The sequence below is a fragment of the Mobula birostris genome, chromosome 26 (genome assembly GCF_030028105.1).
Source record: "Mobula birostris isolate sMobBir1 chromosome 26, sMobBir1.hap1, whole genome shotgun sequence".
NCBI classification, from domain to species: domain Eukaryota; kingdom Metazoa; phylum Chordata; class Chondrichthyes; order Myliobatiformes; family Myliobatidae; genus Mobula; species Mobula birostris.
The window spans coordinates 24,968,355-24,987,996 of record NC_092395.1 but is presented as its reverse complement, the minus strand read 5'-3'; the positions used below and the strand labels follow the sequence as shown (position 1 = coordinate 24,987,996).

Genomic DNA, 19,642 nt, shown 5'->3' with positions numbered 1-19,642 from the left:
GGCTGGAGAGCTGGAATATTCCTAAAGTTCTGTTAGGTGAACTTTGGAATTCTATGTTCTAAAAAACTCAACATCCACCACCTTCAACTTACACAAACTGCTTCACTTTTTCTCCTCAGATACGATTCCAGAAGATTTCCATCCAGCATTTCAGTCGCAGATTTGAAAGTGACCTCTGAACTGCTGAACCTTTGACCCTTTAACCCTGACAAGTGACAATCACTCATTGTATCTGGAATGGTGGTAAACATCAGATCTGGGATGAAGGCTGGCTGATTATTGATCCGGCTCTTTGACTCTCTCATCAGTTGATTCCATCCAATCAGAAGGGGCGTTTGGCAACAGTAGTGCAACGTGTGAGCAGGACAATGCAAAGAGGAACAGTTTATAACCAGAATTTCTGCTCAGTGATAAGGTGGATATGTAGAAATTTATAGTGCATGAGAGGCCATTCTTACCTAACATACTGTTCCAAAGAGCAATAGTGCTTACTCCACACCACTGCTTTTGTACATAACCCAATAGTTTCTTCATCTGTTCAACTCCTTTTTACAATAATTAATAAACTCAGCTTCCACTGTTTCAGATGATTCTTAATTCCTAATAGCCAAATGGAAAAACATTCTCATCTCCTGCCTGAGATTTTTTGGTGCAGATTTTAAATCTCTTATATTTAATCTACTGCCAGACATAATAGATTTTTCCTAAGCCCCCCTATTTCAAAGCTCAAAATATTTTTCTTTTAAGTCAAAGTACATATATGTCACCATATACCATGAGATTCATTTTCTTACAGACATTCACAGTAAATACAAGAAACAATAGAATCGATGAAGATTGCCCCCAACAGGACAGACAACTATTGTGCAAAAGACACCAAATTGTATAAAACCCCTTTTTACTGGGCATCTTTGGAAATGTGGTTTGTTAGCCCCTCGCTAAGAGCCACTGAACCCGGCAGCGAGAAACCCACCTTTCTCAGGCTCCGGACGTCTCGGATGTATGTGACTTTGGTCCCACCAAGCCCGTGAAGTTGGGATGTTTCACCCACCCAAACCCCGGTTTGTGTGAATGCTGTGTGATTTACTAGACACCACCCCACCCCCGCCCCCAGCAATTGCCCATCGGCAAGAAATAACAGCTCGTACACAGCACACAATTATAAAGAGAGTATATTTATGAATGTTAACTTAATCAAAGAGTTATTAAAGAAAGAAACAAACAAAAAGGGCCCATTATAATTAAACAGTCAAATGTGCACATAAGTTGGAGCTCAACTTAATGTTGTTTGTAACACACACACCGGACCCTCGGTCTGCATGAAAGCACACACTACCTTCCCAATGTCGCTTGAAATCCATCTCGAACAAACAGGCTCTCCCATGGGAGTATTGATCATTCCTCCTAGAAGCCATTTATCTGTACAAAACACCTTGTGCAACAGGGACGACATCCTCAGCCATCTTCCCTCCTGTCTTCTCACAGCTCCCGCCAAAAAACAGTCTTGACCCACACTAGTGACCCTCACAAAACCTCTCCACCCAGCGTTCTCTGGAGCCTTCTCCCAATTCCACCATCCTGATTGGCTGACACCACATTCCTGTTGAAAAACAAAGCCCCTTATCTCAGCTTAAACCCAAACAGGCTGAAAGCAGAACAAACTGCTCTTACAGAACTGCTAAAATGAAATACCTACCGCATGGGAATAAAAATCTCAACCAGGGTGTTACATGTACAAATACAAAATGAGAAAATAATAATATAAACAATTAATATTGAGAAAATGAGTTGTAGAGTCCATATGTTGTGGAAACAGTTCAGTGAAGTGAAGTTGAGTGAAGCTATCTCCTCTGGTTTGATATGTGTGTAGCAGGTATGTGGAAACTATTCCCATTTCTACTCGTAACTGAGGTTTCTGGTACCTGACAACATGCTGTGTTCCATTCTGGGGCCTTTCTATTCCTCCCAGTTAAAGGGTTGGAAGTACCACCAAACCCTTCAGCTATTCACCTACCTGACAAACTAGCTGTTGGGCTAAGGGATGAACTGGGGAGAGATCACAACAATGGCAGGAGTGATAACAAAATCAAGTAACATAGAGAAGCTGCACAAGAAGTCTAGTCCCAGGCTGCAGGTAATAAACCTGTTCACATTATCCTGTTAATGTAAAAAAGATAAACCACCATTGGGTAAGGGTGATGGTCCGAGATCTGGAGGTAGTGTCCAGAGGCTTAATGGTTAGAGTCACCGGTCATGGTTATGTGGTGGAGGGTCTTTTAGTCTGTTAGGTTTTGTGTTTTTTTTCAAACTGATGAACTCTAACAAACAGTGGCTACTACACTGGGTTTGACTTTCAAATCTCCCATAACATGTTTAATAGCTGAGATTCTGAACACCAGCATTGCAAAAGAAATCTGTCATTCAGGGATAGATGGAAATTGTTGCCATGAGCAATGGAATGACCTAACATAACAGTATGAAACAGGCAATTTTTCACACTTCTATCTTTTGTAAATAATTCTGCATATTTTTGTTTCATATGGACTTTATTGACATGAAATTTATTAAGTTAGAGATGGCCCAAATGTAATCTGTACTGTATATTTTAATTTGCTTTTTTCAGATTATAACAAAATAAATATTCCCATTTTCTGCTCAGAAGTGCTTCTTTCAAAGCTAATTAGAAAGAGGATGCTGAGAGTCACAAGTTGAGTGAGTGGGCAAGGAGGTGTCAGGTGCGATATATAACTTGGGAATGTGGGGCTTCATCATAGTAGAAAGTTATACACTTTGAGAAACTAGTAAACATTGGTTTCTAGAAAAGTTCATGTGCTCAGGAATTGCGAAAGTAAACGTAAAGTACAAACGAAGCTAAATGATAGCTGAATGCATTATATGTGGTAGAGTACAAGACAGGATCTTGCAGCAATTTTACACTGCTTGGAAAGTCACTTCTGGAGTATATTCTCTATATCTTACAGGAAGTACAACAGAAGGATCATTTTTGGGCTGCCTTGATACTTAGAATTGGCTAAACTAGCAGTATGTAGCAAAGAGTAGCTACCAACTACCAGATTTTTCTTATACCACTTATCATCTGTCAGCAGTTAATTAACAGCCAGAAACTTTAGGAAATTACAAGACTTAACAGGAACAGTGGATTCTCATTTTCTAATTTCTAGTTAATAGTCTGATACTAATGCAAATATGTAAAGTACACGTTTTCCCCCAGTATCGAACATTCAACAGCTATTGCATGCTCATTAGACACAGACTTAGGGCCTGTCCAAACACACACTCTGCAGGCAAGAATAACATGAACTGGATATAAGGTAAGGCTTCCCACTCCTATCTCAGCAAACACTTTCAGGTCAAGGACAGCTCAAGTTAGACACCAAATGAATCTACCACTTCAAAACAAGAATTGAGCTATATACAGAGTTAAAAGACAGAAAAGTTCTATACAGAATAAAACTTCCTCTATAATGTTCTGTCAAAAGTAGCTACAACAGAGATTAGGAGAGTAAGTTCCCCTCTGCACTGCTCTGAAAACATTCCTTTGTCCCACTTTAGTCCCGTGTCATGCCTTTACAGGTTTCAGACATGTGTTGTGCATTGGAGGAAGAAGAAAATCAGGCTTCAGCAGGGAAAATTACAATAGGAAAAGGTGCAAAAGACTGCAAGCAGAAAACCGTTTAACTTTTATTACATTTCATTTACAAAGACAGAAGCCTCCACACAAACATAAACTTTAAAAAACATTTACATTTTAAAATGAAGATCCTTTGACAGTCATAACAGGTTATTGGTTTGCAATACATCTGAAACCCTCTTCAAAATTTCAAAGTTTATTTATAAAAACCAAGACATCAGAAAAATAAATAAGTGTTGGCGGGTTTGAGGACGGAATCTGATTGGTGACCCTTTGGGGGAAGCTGCTTTGCTGCATCTCCAGGGAAAACAAAGGATTTGCTGCCAATTCATTTTCTGAGTTTGTCTTGTGGGAGTGAGGGTGTGAAATGCACAGGGTCTGGTACACACACAGTTCTCTAGAAGGTTCAAGAGGACAGGACAGCCACAGGTTAGCGCTATGTCAAACAGGACCTCCGTCAACATGATCTGATTGTAAAGTGCCACTTCATGAGTGTTTGTTATTCAGAATCTTTCAGGATATTACGCAGGATAAATGCTTTAACTGAATAATTAAAGCACAGATCATTCAAAAAAGGTTAATTAAAGGATCACAACTATATTGATGCGCAGTAAACTAGAGGTTAATGAGTTGCCTTCTGATGTTACCTGAGCATCTAGGAGAGTACTGAACCACTCTCAGTCTATTTTGATGAACATTCTTTCACAAATTACAGTTTAGGTTCAATGGGAGTGCCTTTCTTTTTATACAAGATGGCCAGCAAAAAATTTTACTCATCTGGTTCCAAAATTATTTTATTGGCTACTCACAATCTGAAGTAGATCCAGATTAAAAAGCAACTCTGATTTTTTTTAAAACCTAACCATTGAGGCCTCGACCCTTTTATTGTAATCCTGTGAACGGTTTATAAAACAAACATGTAAACAGTTCAGAAAATAATCAGCACAGTTTCTTTTTCCTTCTTCCTCCACTTTAAGCACCCTCAATACATAGGCACAGTAGCCATCATCCATTGATCCTGGCCACAGAATTGAAATTAACACTGGGTTTCAAGACTATAATGATTGCTCACTGACACTGTTTAAATGGTGCAGCAATCACTATAGCCCGGTATAAACCAGACTGTAATGAATTCAAAAATACTACGAGAAGTCTGAGAAATGAATTACTCCCACCATATCTACAAGGATAGTCCGCCTGTCTCCTTTGTCATATTGAACACAGCATGCTGGCCCCGTGTAAATGAGCTGCCCCAAACAGCATCACCCTGTATAATGCAGTGTAATGTGTGCAATATTTCATCATTTCAACAGTGGATCTACAGAAGGTATGAAGGTAGAAAATACATCACCACAGTCAACATCAGAATACCAAAGTTCAGCATAGTTTTGAAGTTTTTGTATGAAGTATGATGAGAACTTGCATTCTGACAGTGGCCTATAATCTTCTGGTTAACCAGCAGTAGCAAATCAACCTCTGCACAACGATGCAGCATTAAGATACAGCAGAACCACAGTCCATCAGAGGATGTGTTGTAATTCATTGGGAAGGTGGTGATGGGGATGAGTAGGCCAGAGACTGCAAACCTCTTATGGTTGGATGAAATATGGAGAGTTAAGAGCCAGCTGCAGAGTACACTAAATCTGTAATCTGCAGCCACAATATTGCAGAAAAACGGAATTTCACAATAAGGCATTTGACCATTGTGCCTGGTCCTAGTGCTTGGCCAAGATAAAACTAATTCCATTCCCCTGCTCTTACCCACAATTTTGCAATTTTATCCTTCAAATTTCCGTCCAATTACCGTTTCACCTTCTTATCTAAGCTCTTTATGACCTTTCCATCCTTTGCAAGTTTGAAGTTCTCCTCTCATCCTTCTCTGTTGAGAAAACACTACTCTTCCCACATAACTGAAGGTCCTCTTGCCTTGGACTATTCTGATGCATCCCCTCCAAAGCACAGACTGTCTTTGTAAAGTGCACTGACCAAATGTGGGCACAATGCCCCAACTTGGGTTACCAGGAACATAAAAGATTTAGCTCTGATTTTAAAGACCAATGATCCAGGGGATTTTTTTAAACAGTTTTGACAACATGTTCTGTCACCTTCAGTGCTTTGTGTACACACACCCCCAGTCCTTCTGTTCACCCATTGCCTTTAAATCTGCATGGTTTAAATTAAATTTCATCGTAATTCAATAAAAATAAATTACTTCACACTTTTACCTGTTAAATTTTATGTACATAAGGCTGTCCATTTTACCAGTCTGCATTTTCTCCTCAAGTATTTAACTAACTCCCTCAATGCTTAATAAATTTCACAATTTTGTGACATTTAATCTTTGAAATGGTACTTTGAATACAAGAGTAGATTAATTAGTACATAAAAGATAGTGGTTCTAATACCAATTCCTGGGAAACACCATTGCACTGTCCCCAACAATTTTAGCATCAATCATTTATTACTACTATCTCTTTCTGTACTCATGCAAACAATGTTCCTTTGAGCTCATTAAGTTACATGGTAACTATCTTCTGGAACTCCATATTCATAACTAATGCCCTCATCAAACTGTTATTTCATTAAAGTTAGACAAACACATCTGCATTTAATAACACTTCCCATACTTAATAGCCTGGACTTTTGCAAATGACAATTCATTTTGGCCTTGCCTATAGAGTCTAAAGTTTTCTCTATCAATGTTAGACCGGCTGGGCTATAGGTCCAAGACTTATCCCTCTCCACTTCTTTCAATGAGTAGGTTGCAATCCCCCAGTCTTCTAACAAAACACACTCACATTTACAGGGAGCAAACATCTTGTAAGATGTGATTACTAAACCACTGGAACACTGTGCACTCCATAACACCATGTATTTGTCATGGTGGGCACCTTCAGATTCATCCTGCTGCTCGTGCCTGAACAAATGAGCAGAATTGAAAAGGAATTTCAATTATGAAACAGCCAGGCGTGTCCTCAAGAGACAACGCTGAAATACAAGCTCTTTGCTTCTTCACTTACCACAGCACTTGACCAAAATATGGTAACCCTCCCAGACTTGTATTCTTAAACATGTTTGTGACATGAAAAATACTTGTATCAATAACTGTTAAGGATATAACTTAGATATAAGTACATTGATGCATGTTTGGTCTCAGTAAACTATCGCCATTACTCGTTTCTCTCTCAATGATAACAATCATCTCTCAATAATCCTTAAGAACCAAGACCATTGCTCTGGATTACTATCGGAGAGGTTACCAACAATTGCAGCCAGCACACTGAACAAGGGGCAACACCACGATTGATCCTGAACTCATCACAATCTCAGGTGATCTTACTTAACACCAAAGACCAGATGATACCCTCAACAAACCATATAGTAAAGCCAAAACAGGAAGAATTTCTAATAAATGATTTAAATGCATTCAACAATTTCTTAATAAAACCCATGTTCTTGCTTAAAGCTTCAAAGCCTGAGTTTGCTATTTTGGACAATAATCTCAAGGATAAAATCTCGTAAGCACCGATTTAATTAATGGCTCTGCTGCTTTGAGAGCATCTTCAACATTTTGCTTTTCTCTGATAATCTCCAAGATAACTACAGAACAAAAATCCATTTGAATACAAGAGTAATTATTCCCACAAGTATATCAAAGAACCTTAATACTTAGCACCACTGGATTAACTCTCACTCAATTCACAAGGACATCAAAGATGTGCGAGAATATATAGCATATCTTCTCAGTAATCTGGGTTAACACAGCTCCTCAGAGACTAGGATCTGGGTTAATGCAGCCACTGACAAAATCTGTGACCTGGTTTAATGTAGCACCTCTATGAACCTAAGAGCTGGGTGAATAATAGCCCTCACAAGGCTTGGAACCTGCTTATTGCAATCGCTCACAGACCCTAAGGTCTGGGTTCTATGAGCAGTTGCGTTAACCCAAGGTTAATGTAGCTCCTCAGTGAACTTTAGATTTGATTAGTGCAAGCTTTCAAAGAAACGGACATCAGCATGAATGCAGCCGTTCAGAGAGCCTGGAATCCGAGCTAATGCGTTTGCTCACAAAATCCTAGAGTTAATGTGTCACCCCACTGAATTTAGGTTGGGGTAATTAACACTTCAGCACACAGGGCTGGGATCTGGATTAATGCAGCTGCTTACAGGGCCCCAAGGTCTGGGTCAATACAAATCATCTCTGGACTTGGAATTTGGTTAATGCAGCTCATCACTACACCAACAGCCCAGGGAATCCCCTGTATGTTTCACTAGGCATCTACTGTTGAGATTTGATCAGCGCAAGCCTTCAAAGAAACGGACATCAGCATGAATGATCTGAATGTCATTAAGGGTTTCCTGGGTTCAGAGGCTGAATTAAGGAACTTTATCCAATTTTCATTGCTTCCAGGGAGGGATGTCCAGGAGAAAATCACACACAAATTCAGCACAGGAAACTTACACATCATGTAAAAGCTGAGATTAGTTTTAGCTTCAGTCACGTACATAGTCTGAGGGTGTAAGGAGGTAGAAGGTTGATGCTACAGTAATATCTGTTCTCCTTTTCAGAACCCTGCAGCACTTTCAGGCTATTTCAGAATCTGCTCCAACCATCTGCCAGCTTCCCAAGCCTAGGTCTTGGCCTTTCCAAGTTCCCATTCATTGTGTCAGATGGTAAAGGTATTTGATAAAACACCTTACAGGTGTTTTCAAATTTTGCATTATTCAAGAAATTATGAGAATGTTGCTCTCATTCATAGAAAGTAAACATTAACTATTTGACAGCTTAAACTAAAAACCAATGATAAAATTCAGTGACAGATTGTTGACAGCTGTAGTTTCCCCCTAACAAACTTGTCCAATTAGCTTCATCTGTTTTTTTAAATTATAAAATCCCACCTGGGGTGAGGGGAAGCACTTAAAAATTTCTCTTTAACATGCACAAATGATGTTATAATGACAAAAGTGCAACATTGTAGTAACGCAGAGGTCAGGCAGTGTGCATTGCTGCAGTGTGAAGTGAAGCACACTACAGTAATGCAGGAAATGTCAGTCAGCACAATACAACACTGCAGCAAGGGTGGAGGTACAACACATTGCAACACTGCAGCAGAGGGCGAGGCACAACATTGCAAAACTGTCACAATGCAGTACTGTGAGGCACAGTGCATCACAGCAGTCCATTAATGCAGCACAGCAAGGCACAGCTCATAGTGACACTGCAGGGATGCAGCTCAAAGAGGCACAACAGAGTGTGAGGCACAGTTCATTGCAACACTGCAGGAATGCAGCACAGCACCAACCTGGTCACAGTACCAATCTGAAATGTGCAGCAAATAGCACTGAGATCCTGGCCAAATGCGGCCACATCACATCAGAGCAGTGGTTTAGACAGTAGGTTTAGTTTTGGCATCTAAGCTGGAACCTGATCTTTTCCTCTTCTTTGAGGAATCAATCAGGGAGCTGACACAAAAGGAAGTGGCAATTAAACCACAACATTAAACCAGGCAACTATCGAGAGATTATCGAATTAAATAAAATCTGGTTTAGACACAATGGCCGCGGCATTTAGGGCAGGTATTTGGAGAAGGCTACTGATATGGAGGGATAGAATGGCACACTATTGGGATGAGATCAGTACTTGTTGGCAGATACAGCACCAGAACAAAAATATTCCACATCCCAATGTCTGCTACTCAGAGATTAGCAACACATTGTTCACCACACATGGGCCACACAAAGTGTGGTAGAAAACCTGTTAAAGTGGAATTAAAACAGGACCACCTTGACTCTGATTCACGTTCAATAAGGACATGGCTTACTCCACTTAGACCATACGATGTAGGAGCATAACCCATCGAGTCTGCTCCCATTCGATCATGGCTGATTTAATTTCCCTGTCAACCTCATTCTCCTGACTTCTCCCTTGATGTCCTTACTAATCAAGAAACTACCAATCTCCACTTTAAATATATCCACTGACTTGGCCTCCACAGCCATCTGTGGCAATAAATTCCACAGATTCACTACCCACTTAATAACCTCTACCCAATTATCTGTTGCTGCATGTATCCACCTCAGACTTCAAAGCTCCTTTGGGAAGGGTTCCACTGTTCTAAGTTGGAAGAGGTGCTTCATGTTGCCCTCCATACGGCCTGGGTCTAATTTATGACCTTTTATTCTAGACCTCTGCAAAATCTCCACTGAGCAAACATTTTCTATTCAGCCAGTCAAATCTTCCAAACTGATCAATCAGATCACCATTCTTCTGAATTTGGAAAACAAAGCAAAGTAACTTTATCCAGCTTCATAAATTAACCCTTTCAATGCCACTACAATTATGGAGATTGTACTCTGCACTTGTCGCTATTTTCCCCAGAGGTGCAGATTTCATAAATGAGATCAGTACTATGGGTGGGATCTCATTCTGAGCTTTATATGGTTGTAACCACTTCGACTCTCTGCAATCAGATAAAGGCCAATATTCCATCGCCTAGTAATTTTTTAATGCTTCCATCAGCTTTTAATACCTGATGTACTTGGAGTTTTAAATCTTGCTGTTTTTACATAGCTCCCAATCTTTACTATCTAGAAAATATCTTGAAAAGCATTTCTTGGGGCTCACACTGGCACAGTTAGAACCAGTGGACTATATCCCTTCAAACAACTTCTAGTAAACATAATGATACACTGTCGCAGAACGTATCTCTAGGTACCTTTATAAAGTACAAATAAACGTTTGCTGAATTGTGCAGTTACAGAAGACATGACAGCAGATTCATTCAATGAACAGGAAGTGCATGATGGAGGATTAACCCACATGAGAAAGAACAGGTCTACTGTTTTTTTTGCACAGTCCATTAAGAACTGGGGCAAACGAAGAAGTGCCAAAGGTGCCTACCATTGAAAGAAACCTGCTATAGCTTTGAAAAGCCTAGCAATTGCAGATGAAACAATCTCTGGGCTTTATATAATTTGTATTTAGTGTCGGGGGAAAAAATGACTTAGTGTTCTCTCTCAGAGACTTTAGTGGGAGGTCAGCTATGCTGATGGCCAAGCAGACCAGCAGTACCTTAGTGTCTTGAACTATATTTGTGTTTCTGTTGCAGAAAACAGTAACAGTTAAAAGTTTGACAGAGTTTTAACCTGTAGTGGACGAGTTGGGAAAAGAATCCCAGTAGTGTATTACTTTAGTGGATGACCATCTGACATTGCAGACCAGCCCCCTCTCTTGGAACTGAAATATTTTGGAATTTCTTGTTTAGGTGGACAGCCACAAGCTTGGACACAACTACGGCCCCATGCAGGGGGTTGAGAGAGTCACAGTCCCCTCCAGTGCACTCCTGTCCCTAAAAATGTTCATACCATTTATACATCACATACCAATGATGGGGAAGGGGTGGTTACAATCCCCGGTTGGGAGGGCAGAGATTAGCCTTCTGAAGTTAGACCTTGTTGTTATATCTGGAGGGCAGGAAAGCAAAATATTGATTTCTCAAGAGTGTGAGAATGTTATTTTCTCACTGAAGAAGAGTAAGAATATCAGTTTCTTACTGAAAGAGAGTGAGAAAATCAGTTTCCCTCTAAGGGAGAGTTGGCAGCAAACACTGGTCTCTGACCTGCAGAAAATGTGAGGCTATTTTTTTTTCCAAATGCTGTTGGAAAGGAATAAATGAGAGGGATGCAACTGGGAGCGAGAGCTGCCTCCCCCACCCCCATGAACATTGGCAGTAATACAATTTCTGTCCATGCACTTAGCTCGTGTCACATCGTTCTCTCAATTACTATCTCAGCAACATACAACAAGGCAGTGGCTTTTGCTCAACACAAACACTGAAGGGAACAGGACAGGGGAGAGAAATCACATACAATGTAAAAATATAAATAAGAATTGAGCAGCATGGGAAACACAATGGCAACGATGCAATGACGCGATCCTCTGACTTGATGACTTTGGTTTAAGTGACATATGTCACCAAACTGTTGGCCTGGAGCTGCCGTGTGTTGTTGTTACCTCACACAGAATGATTCCACTCTTCTCGTTAAGTCTGCCGATGAGAGTGATGCATTTATGGCCCACCATGGTCAAGAGGATAATATCAACAGGGCTACAGAAAATAAAACAAGAGGCCTAGGTATGAAATGGAGTCAATGAGACGCTGCAATGAAGGAGCGCGCCACACAGCTGCAAGCGCTATACTTGGTTCATTCAGGGTTGCAGTGCTGCAAGCTCAGAACAAGAAGCGGAATTCATTGCACGTAACGCTTTCACGCTAACATCATTCCACCAATCGTACTCGGTCACTTGATTTCCGCTCCCTGGTGGGGTTTGGCTGCCTCCCCGATTTGTCCTGGGTCCGAGTGTTACTTATTACAGACGATCCATGCGAAAAGTATCCTCTGTAGCGGGGTCCGTCAGCACCATGTCTGGGTCATTCAGCATGTGCAGACCATCCAGCGTTAAAGGGTCAATTTTCAGTTCATCGAGAGGAAACTGGGAGTCGGTGTCAAAAGCCACATCTCCAACACCCGCAAGTGAATTGGTCAACTCCTTTGACAGAGTTGGGGGAGACTCTCCTGTCACTGACAGCCAAAGACAGAAAGACAAAAGCAAGTTCTTCTAGCAGTTGTACACAAGCATCAGTTCCCAACCCCATAACCATAACCCAGCCAACCCAGCTTCAGACAACCATCCACGTGGTAGGAAAGCCATCCAAGTCCACGTTCCCCTCCCCTCCTCTCCATAAATTTGCCCAGCTTCTGGAATGTTTCCTTTAGATTATGGTATCACAGCAGGGGACACTGTGTAAAGTTCCCTCTCTACTTCTTGTCACAACCAACTGCAACCATTCTTGCCTAACTGTGTCAAGGGATATTTTGCTAGATTAACAGTTTTATAAATGCAGAGCAATGGTGGTGCTCGCAGCCTATCACAGGATCTACAATATTTTGAAATGGAGGGCCAAACAACAAAACAACTGTTGAAGAAGGGTAGAGGTTGAAATGGTAATATGTCAGATCCTTGAAAATGTCAACAAAATATATTTAATAATGACCGACACAGTATGGGAGATCTAGCCCATCTTCTTGCATTGCATCAGCCAGCAATGATTTGAGCAGTACGAGGTTAGAAGGTTGTTGGGAAATGCTCACCAGTCAGGATGATATTGGGTATGTTTCCATGGTTGGTATAACTGAGCTGTGTGTCATGCAGACTTCCGTGGCTCCCCGTCAGTCCCATCATTGCTGCCTGAGAGTAGTTCAGAGTCGAGATTTGGTTGTAAAGGCTGTTGCTGCTGCTTGGGCTTTCAATCATATTAAACTGTTCAAGCTAAAATAAAGAATACAGAGAGTTAGACTTATATCTTGGAATGTACCCACCAGCCTCCAACCCAGGGTGGATGTGAGTTTGATTGCAACATTTAAGAGAAGTTTGGATAGTTACATGAATGGGAGGAGCGTGGAGGGCTGTGGTCAAGGTGCAGGTTTATGGGACTAGGCAGAATAATAGTGCAGCACAGATTAAATGGGCTGAAGGGCCTGTTTCTGCGCTGTGTGCTCTATGATTCTACTTGTGCTAGTTCCAGATCAAATGTGAGACACCATAAAAACGTTATGAATTCTAGCCATAATTAGTCATTTATGGGCATGAATGAAGCAAAACCAGTCACACCTGCAGACAGAAAGTAATTTGGATGGATCTCACATTAAAAGCCTCAACACAGGACAAATCAAAGCTTAAACTTTCAAACTCTGGACCAAATATTTAAAACTTGGTGCTCTGTGGAAGTTGCTCCACCTCGTATCTGATGTGCAGCAGATTGTTATGTGTAGTGGAGTTTGCCCTCTGTGCATACCTGGTGCGACAGTGAATTGGCCTGCCTGCTTGTTAGCTGCTGATCGTAGTAATCTCCAAATACACTCCCGAGTATGGATGTCTGTTGGAAAAAAAAGGTTTATTGCCTAGAGATGTCTTTTGTCACAGACTTATCATCCTGTGATGGCCATGCACTCACGGACATGCACATAAATACAAACAATTGCTCAATCACATACTAAGTGACTCTCTAGTTCCTTGCCACCTGCAGTATACAACACTGCCCCTGGGAACTAGACATAGCCCAGAGCATTTATTTGGACAGTACTCCAAAAGGCCAGATTAAAATCATTTGCAACCCTCCCTAGCTTTACTTACTTTGTATTTAGTACCTGGACAATCTATAGAGCTGGTCTGTTAAAGAAATTTGATCTTCTATGTCATCTAACTCTAAGGACTACTGGAGTCTGCATAAGTACAGAACGACGAAGGATCAAGGTGATGAAAACAAATCTCTTGCTTGGGCATTATATCTCGTGTTGGTGGGCTGAATGGCTGGCTTCGGTTACAATTTCAACAGATTTCTATGATACTAATTCAGATGATGCTACTTAATTTTCACCTAGTGAAGCTCAACATTTATCTGACTGCCTGTACTACATTGCAAAGCAGGATTCAAAGGAATCACACTATATTGGCTATAAGCAAGAAGACTATAATAATAATAGCAGCACCTCCAACAAACATCAAACTAGACAGAGACTTACGAAAAGCAAGCGCACAACTCAGAGGAAACAGCTTCACAAACCACATACCACTCAAGGGACCTCTCTCACCACTCCCAGGGAGAAATATGTGAGAGAAAAAATAAACAGGATTTGTGTTTCATTTCTTAGTTACATAGAATGTCAGTCTGTACTGCCATCCTCACTGGTTAGTTCCCAATGACCATTTTTGTTTGAGTTTGATCCACATTACTCTTCCCACTGGTTACAAGTTACAGGTACAGTGGGGCAGGACTGGATTAGGTGCGGGTGAAGAGAGGTTGCTGGCCAACTACAGATAAGCAACTTTCTGCTCCTTCTCTCTCCAAGACAATGTTTTATATTCACACCCACAACTCTTATTCACTTCTCCCACCAGGAAACTTTCCAGCTACGTTCACACACAAAGGTAATGTTTCTAATTCACACTCAATCCTCAAGCAACTTTTCCTTGTTCACACTCATCTCTACAAGGAAATGCTTCTTCTCATATTCATCTCCCAGTAGATTGTTTCCTGCTCCGACTCATCCCCAAGAATATGTTTTATATTTACCCAGATCATTGGCTACTTGCTTACTCACATTCAGACCCTGCTCGCACTTACTTGAGGTTTCCTACACACAGTCACCCATGAAGGAAGGTTTCTTCTCTGACACACTGACATAGGCTCATACTTGCACCCAAGCAAATACTTCCTGCTCATACTGGCCTCCAAACAAATGCTTTCTCCTCACACAGATCACTAAGGGAATGATTCTTACTAGCCACACTCCTAAGGGAAGAATTCCTCCTGACATTCAGCCCCAAGGGAAGGTTTACTGTTCACATTCACTCACAAGAGAAGGTTCACATTTCCCTGGCAGTTGTTCCCAACTCATAGTCACTCCAAGGGAATGGTTCTCACTCACATGGATTGTTTCTTAGCACTTGTTTGCCCTGCCCCCATAAATGCTCCCTGCTCACAATTCACAGCAAGGAATTTTCTGCTTAAAGCTAAAGCATCCTAGTCATACTTGCTTCATAATACTATGTTCCTGGTTTACACTTGCTCTGAAGGAAACACTCTTAGCTTACACTCACCCTGAGTGAATCCCTTCTGCTCACTGCAGCTAAGAGAATGCCTCTTGCTCACATTCACCTGGTGTTAATGCTTTTAGCTCACACTTACCCCAAGATGAATGCTTCCTGCTCATACCCACTCCAAGTTCTTGTTTCTTGCCCACACTCACTTTCCAGGGAATGTTACCTCCTCCCATTCCCAGCAAATGTTTGCAATCAAAATCATCCCAAAAACAAATATTTCTGACTCAGACCTGCCCCAAAATGTTCCTGTTCACACCTGCTCTCTTGCTCACTCAACATCAAGAGAATAATTCCTGTTGACACGTGCCTGATAATGTTTCCAGTTCACACACACCCCAAACAAATGTTTCCCGCTCATTTTCCCAAAGCAAATGTTGTCTCCCTACATTCACTTACAAAATAACGCTTACTACTCACACTTAACCCAAGTTAGTGTATCATTCAGACTTGCCACAGGAGATAATGTTCTTTTTCTGCTCACACTTCACTTCCAAAGTGCTGTTTGCACTTATCTCTCAAGGCAATGATTTGTGCTCCTGCTCACGTCCCATGTCAGTTTCCTGCTTGTGCTTACCTCCCAATTTTCCTACTCACATTCGACTCCCAAGGCAATAATGTTTGTTCAGACAAACAAATAATTATTTCCTGCTTGCTCACTCCCAAGTGAATGTTTCCTTCCTGCTTTCCAAAAGAATGTCTCTCGCTCACCTACAGTCCAAGGGAAAATTTTCTGCTCTTACTAACACTGCTCCTATCTCCCCAACGACACACACTCTAAATACATTTCCTGCTCACCATCCCTCACAGTCTGTCGAAGGGATGCTTCTTTCAGATGTGACAAGTTTCATACAATTGTCTAAAAATTATTTGCTTTCTAACTTGCTATGAAACTGTAGTATTTCAATAAACTCAGCAGGCATTGATTGTCAACACAAGACTGTGTCTGAACCTCTCACATAGATATACACAGTAACATGCGCACAGAAATATACAAATACAGAAAATGCACAACAGTACCTGTACATTGACATGCATGCAGATAGTGCCCTGACTAGAGTTACACATGGATAAACCCACATATAGTGACAAAAAGAAGCATGTCAAAGGCTCAGAAATAGTTATTGGTAATATTGAGAAACGCACATAGTAATGATAGATGACAAGTGAACTGTGATGAGAGGCAATTCTGGAAGAAGACAAATGCAAATAATGAATCAGTTACAACAGCAAGTCAAGCGCTGGATGCAATGGTTCCCTTACTTGCGGGGAGCTTCCTGGAGAGAAGCCTTGATTGGAGACAGGAGAGGTGGGAGACTGGTTGGCTGGAGATCCCGCATTACTGCGGTACTGCTGGAGGGAAGGCTAAAGAACAAGAGAGTTAAAAGCGACTGCAGAGATATGCAGAGCATAGCAACCTGGGTATTAAACTTACCTGTTAGATAAAAACCCAGGTCCAACCATTTTAATCAATTCATATCTACTTGAGACTAACATTGGCTCTAATGCTCTGAAACTATGACTTATTTGACCTTCTGTCTTCTTTTGTAAGATATCCGAGGGTGAATTCCAAGTGACCCACTGTGATTCAGTTGGTCCCTTCCAATGAAATTGAAGATCCATCCCCTCTGTTGGCCAGCTTACCTGCACCCTACACTCTAGCTTCATTTGTGGGACCACCTCTATACTTCATATCCATTTTTTTCAGAAACCATTCTTCCCTCTCCCTCTTCTCAACACCATGCCCCTCCTTTCATGTTCTACTTTTCCTTTCCTTTAATCCTTTCTGGGCACCCTTATTCCTTGTGCTCCTTGCTTTCCCATCTTTCTTATCATCATCACCACTCCCCACCTTCAACAAGCCCTACTCCTTGCCTTGTCTTTGTTCCTTATACACTGTTCCTTTGTTCTTTCTCAACACCTCCAGCCAATATTGACACAATGTTGATTCTTTTACACCGATTTCTTTTGTTTCAACAGCACTATTCCAAAAATTGTCAACATCTTTTTCCTGTTAATTTAGGACTATTTATCTCAAGTATTATTTGGTCATTTTCTTCATTCCCATTTGTGAGATTTGATGAACAAGATTCCTGCAGCATTGCTTCCAACATAATGTGGGTATGGCTTCAAAAATTACATTAGCCATAAAGTGGCTTGGAATGTCATTAAATGTTGAAAAAGAAAAAAAAGTTTTTTTCCATTCTTTTGTGGGGTCTTGTTTTTAACGGCTTAATTGTACAAAGTTACTGCTTTCTCGACATTTTGACTTTATGAACCCACTGCCAAACCTTTACCAGGGAAGAAGATACTGCTCAAATAGGAAGATTTAGTGAGGAAAGAGAAAGCTTGAAAAAAGGAAATAGAGTGACATACAACTGAACTGCTATCATTTGCAATGCCTTTGTCTAACTGTTCAAGAGTGTGAATATGGTACATCTGTTTAAAAGATTTTATTACAAATAGGATATAGGACAGCTGCAAAAATTACAGTGCAAGAACTTAGAGATTAAAACTATCAGGAAAGACTGAACAAACTTTCCTCTAAGAAAAAGAGCAAAATAAAGATGTGATCTAATAAAGGATTTTAAGTAGAAAAATGGGATATTTCAGGCAGCTTGCAACTAATCTGATCGGAAGTTTGAGCCCAGTGGCAAGATCATTGCTGAAATTCTTCTTTAAAATTTTTATTAACAACGTAAGGTACGATTAGTAAGTTTGCAAATGATATATTAAAGTTGATGGTGTTGTGGATAACAAGGAAGATTGATTAAAGCTATAGAAGAATGTAGATCAGGTGCAAAGCCAGGTGGAGCATTAGCAATTGGAATTTCATCCAGACCAATGTGAGGTGATACATTTTGGAAAGTCTAAAAAGGCTAGGACATATACTATAAATAGTATTTACTATTTTTGGCACTAAGCACCTTGGAGTTCAGGTCCATAGTTCCATGAAAGTAGCAACATAGGTAGTTAGGATGGTGAGGAAGGCATATGCCATGCTTCGAACACAAAAGTTGGGATGTTACACTGAAACTTTACAAACCACCAGTTACAACGCACTTGGAATGCTGTGTGCAGTTCTGATCACCACACAAGGATATGATGGAGAAGGTCCAAGGTTGCATTATGAGGTTGCCTAAATTGGAGGATTTTAGTTGCCAGGAGAGAATGAGGCAAAGGAGGCTGAGCCTGATAGTATTATATAGAATTATAAGTCAGATAGCTAGGTCTGATAGTCAAAATCTTTTCTCCATGACAGTGATGTCAAAAACAAGAGGGCATAGATTCAAGGTGGAAGGAGGAGTTCTAAAGGGTATTTACGGGTTTTTCTTTTTTTTTATATAAAGAGTGGTTGACACCTGGCAGAGAAGGTGATGGAATCAGATGCAAACACTGTATTTAACAGACATTGAGAAAGGCACTTCAACAACATATTAAAGGTTATCAACCTAATACAATAGGATTAATGCAGATAGACAAAAAGGTCAGCAGGGACATGCTGGCCTGTTTCTGTGCTGTATCACTCTTTGACTCTATAACTAAACTAGCCAAATCTTAGGAGCCACATTATGGCATAAAATTCACACACACTGAAAAGGACAAAGGTTTTTCCAAGGATAGCTAACAGAAAATTTTAAGAGTCAAACTTGTGAAACCTAGCGTTCACAAATTTGTGAAAGTTCTTTGCAAAAATAACTAATTATGGGCTAAAGTTAATGCAGTGGATGTTGTGCCTTTGGATTGACAAAGGTATTTGGAAAGGAAGATCTCCAGGGACTGAGGAAATGGGATTAGGAGGTTGGTGTTTGGGCGACAAAGGACTGATAATGGGAGTTTCTTGGGCTAGAGGAATGTGAAAAAGGGTGTCCTGAATGTGAGGAATACAATTTCAAATATTTTATATACACATATTTAAACAGTTAAATAAACCAATTAGCATCTGTAGAAAATACACTAATACTGTGTATGAATTATTGTCTTACGAAACTGCAAAAGAACGTAAAAAAGGAATATTAATATTGGAGAGAAATGGCAGAGAGAATAAACAAGGGCAATTACATTAAACAGCATGAAATCAGGGAGCTGGGGAGTTGGATGCACAAGCTGACCAAAGTCTTAAAAACCTATAAAACCGGGTTTTATAAACAGAAGTTTTAATCACAAATGAATGGGCACAATAAATTACAGCTCTTTGGTCAGGCTACAGTGAGAATATGTGAGAATACTGCAGGTGCTCTTAGTTGGAGAAAACAAAACAAACTGCTGCAGTTGGAGGTAAAGATTTAGGTTTCAGGTCAAGTCTCTACTTCATTACAGCAGGCCAT

At 40.5% G+C, this 19,642-nt stretch overlaps 2 protein-coding genes across 7 annotated transcripts in view; one reads left to right on the top strand and one right to left on the bottom strand.

Annotated features, from left to right (window-relative positions):
• Window positions 1-2,731, top strand: part of comp (cartilage oligomeric matrix protein) — a 40,704-nt gene extending 37,973 nt beyond the window's left edge. Inside the window, exon 20 of the mRNA XM_072243964.1 lies at window positions 120-2,731. Within this exon, the coding sequence (XP_072100065.1) occupies window positions 120-166 (47 nt within the window). The 3' untranslated portion in view covers window positions 167-2,731. The remainder of the gene's footprint in view (window positions 1-119) is intronic.
• The window catches only part of LOC140188052 (CREB-regulated transcription coactivator 1-like), a 60,138-nt gene continuing 41,729 nt past the window's right edge, over window positions 1,234-19,642 (bottom strand). For 2 of the 6 annotated variants that reach the window (XM_072243968.1, XM_072243965.1), the window contains 4 exons: window positions 16,578-16,679; window positions 13,510-13,590; window positions 12,806-12,983; window positions 3,690-12,235 (listed from right to left, as the gene is read on the bottom strand). In XM_072243968.1, coding sequence (XP_072100069.1) covers window positions 12,024-12,235; window positions 12,806-12,983; window positions 13,510-13,590; window positions 16,578-16,679 — 573 coding nt within the window. In that variant the 3' untranslated portion in view covers window positions 3,690-12,023. Of the gene's footprint in view, window positions 1,601-3,689; window positions 12,236-12,805; window positions 12,984-13,509; window positions 13,591-16,577; window positions 16,680-19,642 lie in introns of those variants that run through there. The other 4 variants (XM_072243966.1, XM_072243969.1, XM_072243967.1 and 1 more) reach the window with 3 other exon arrangements.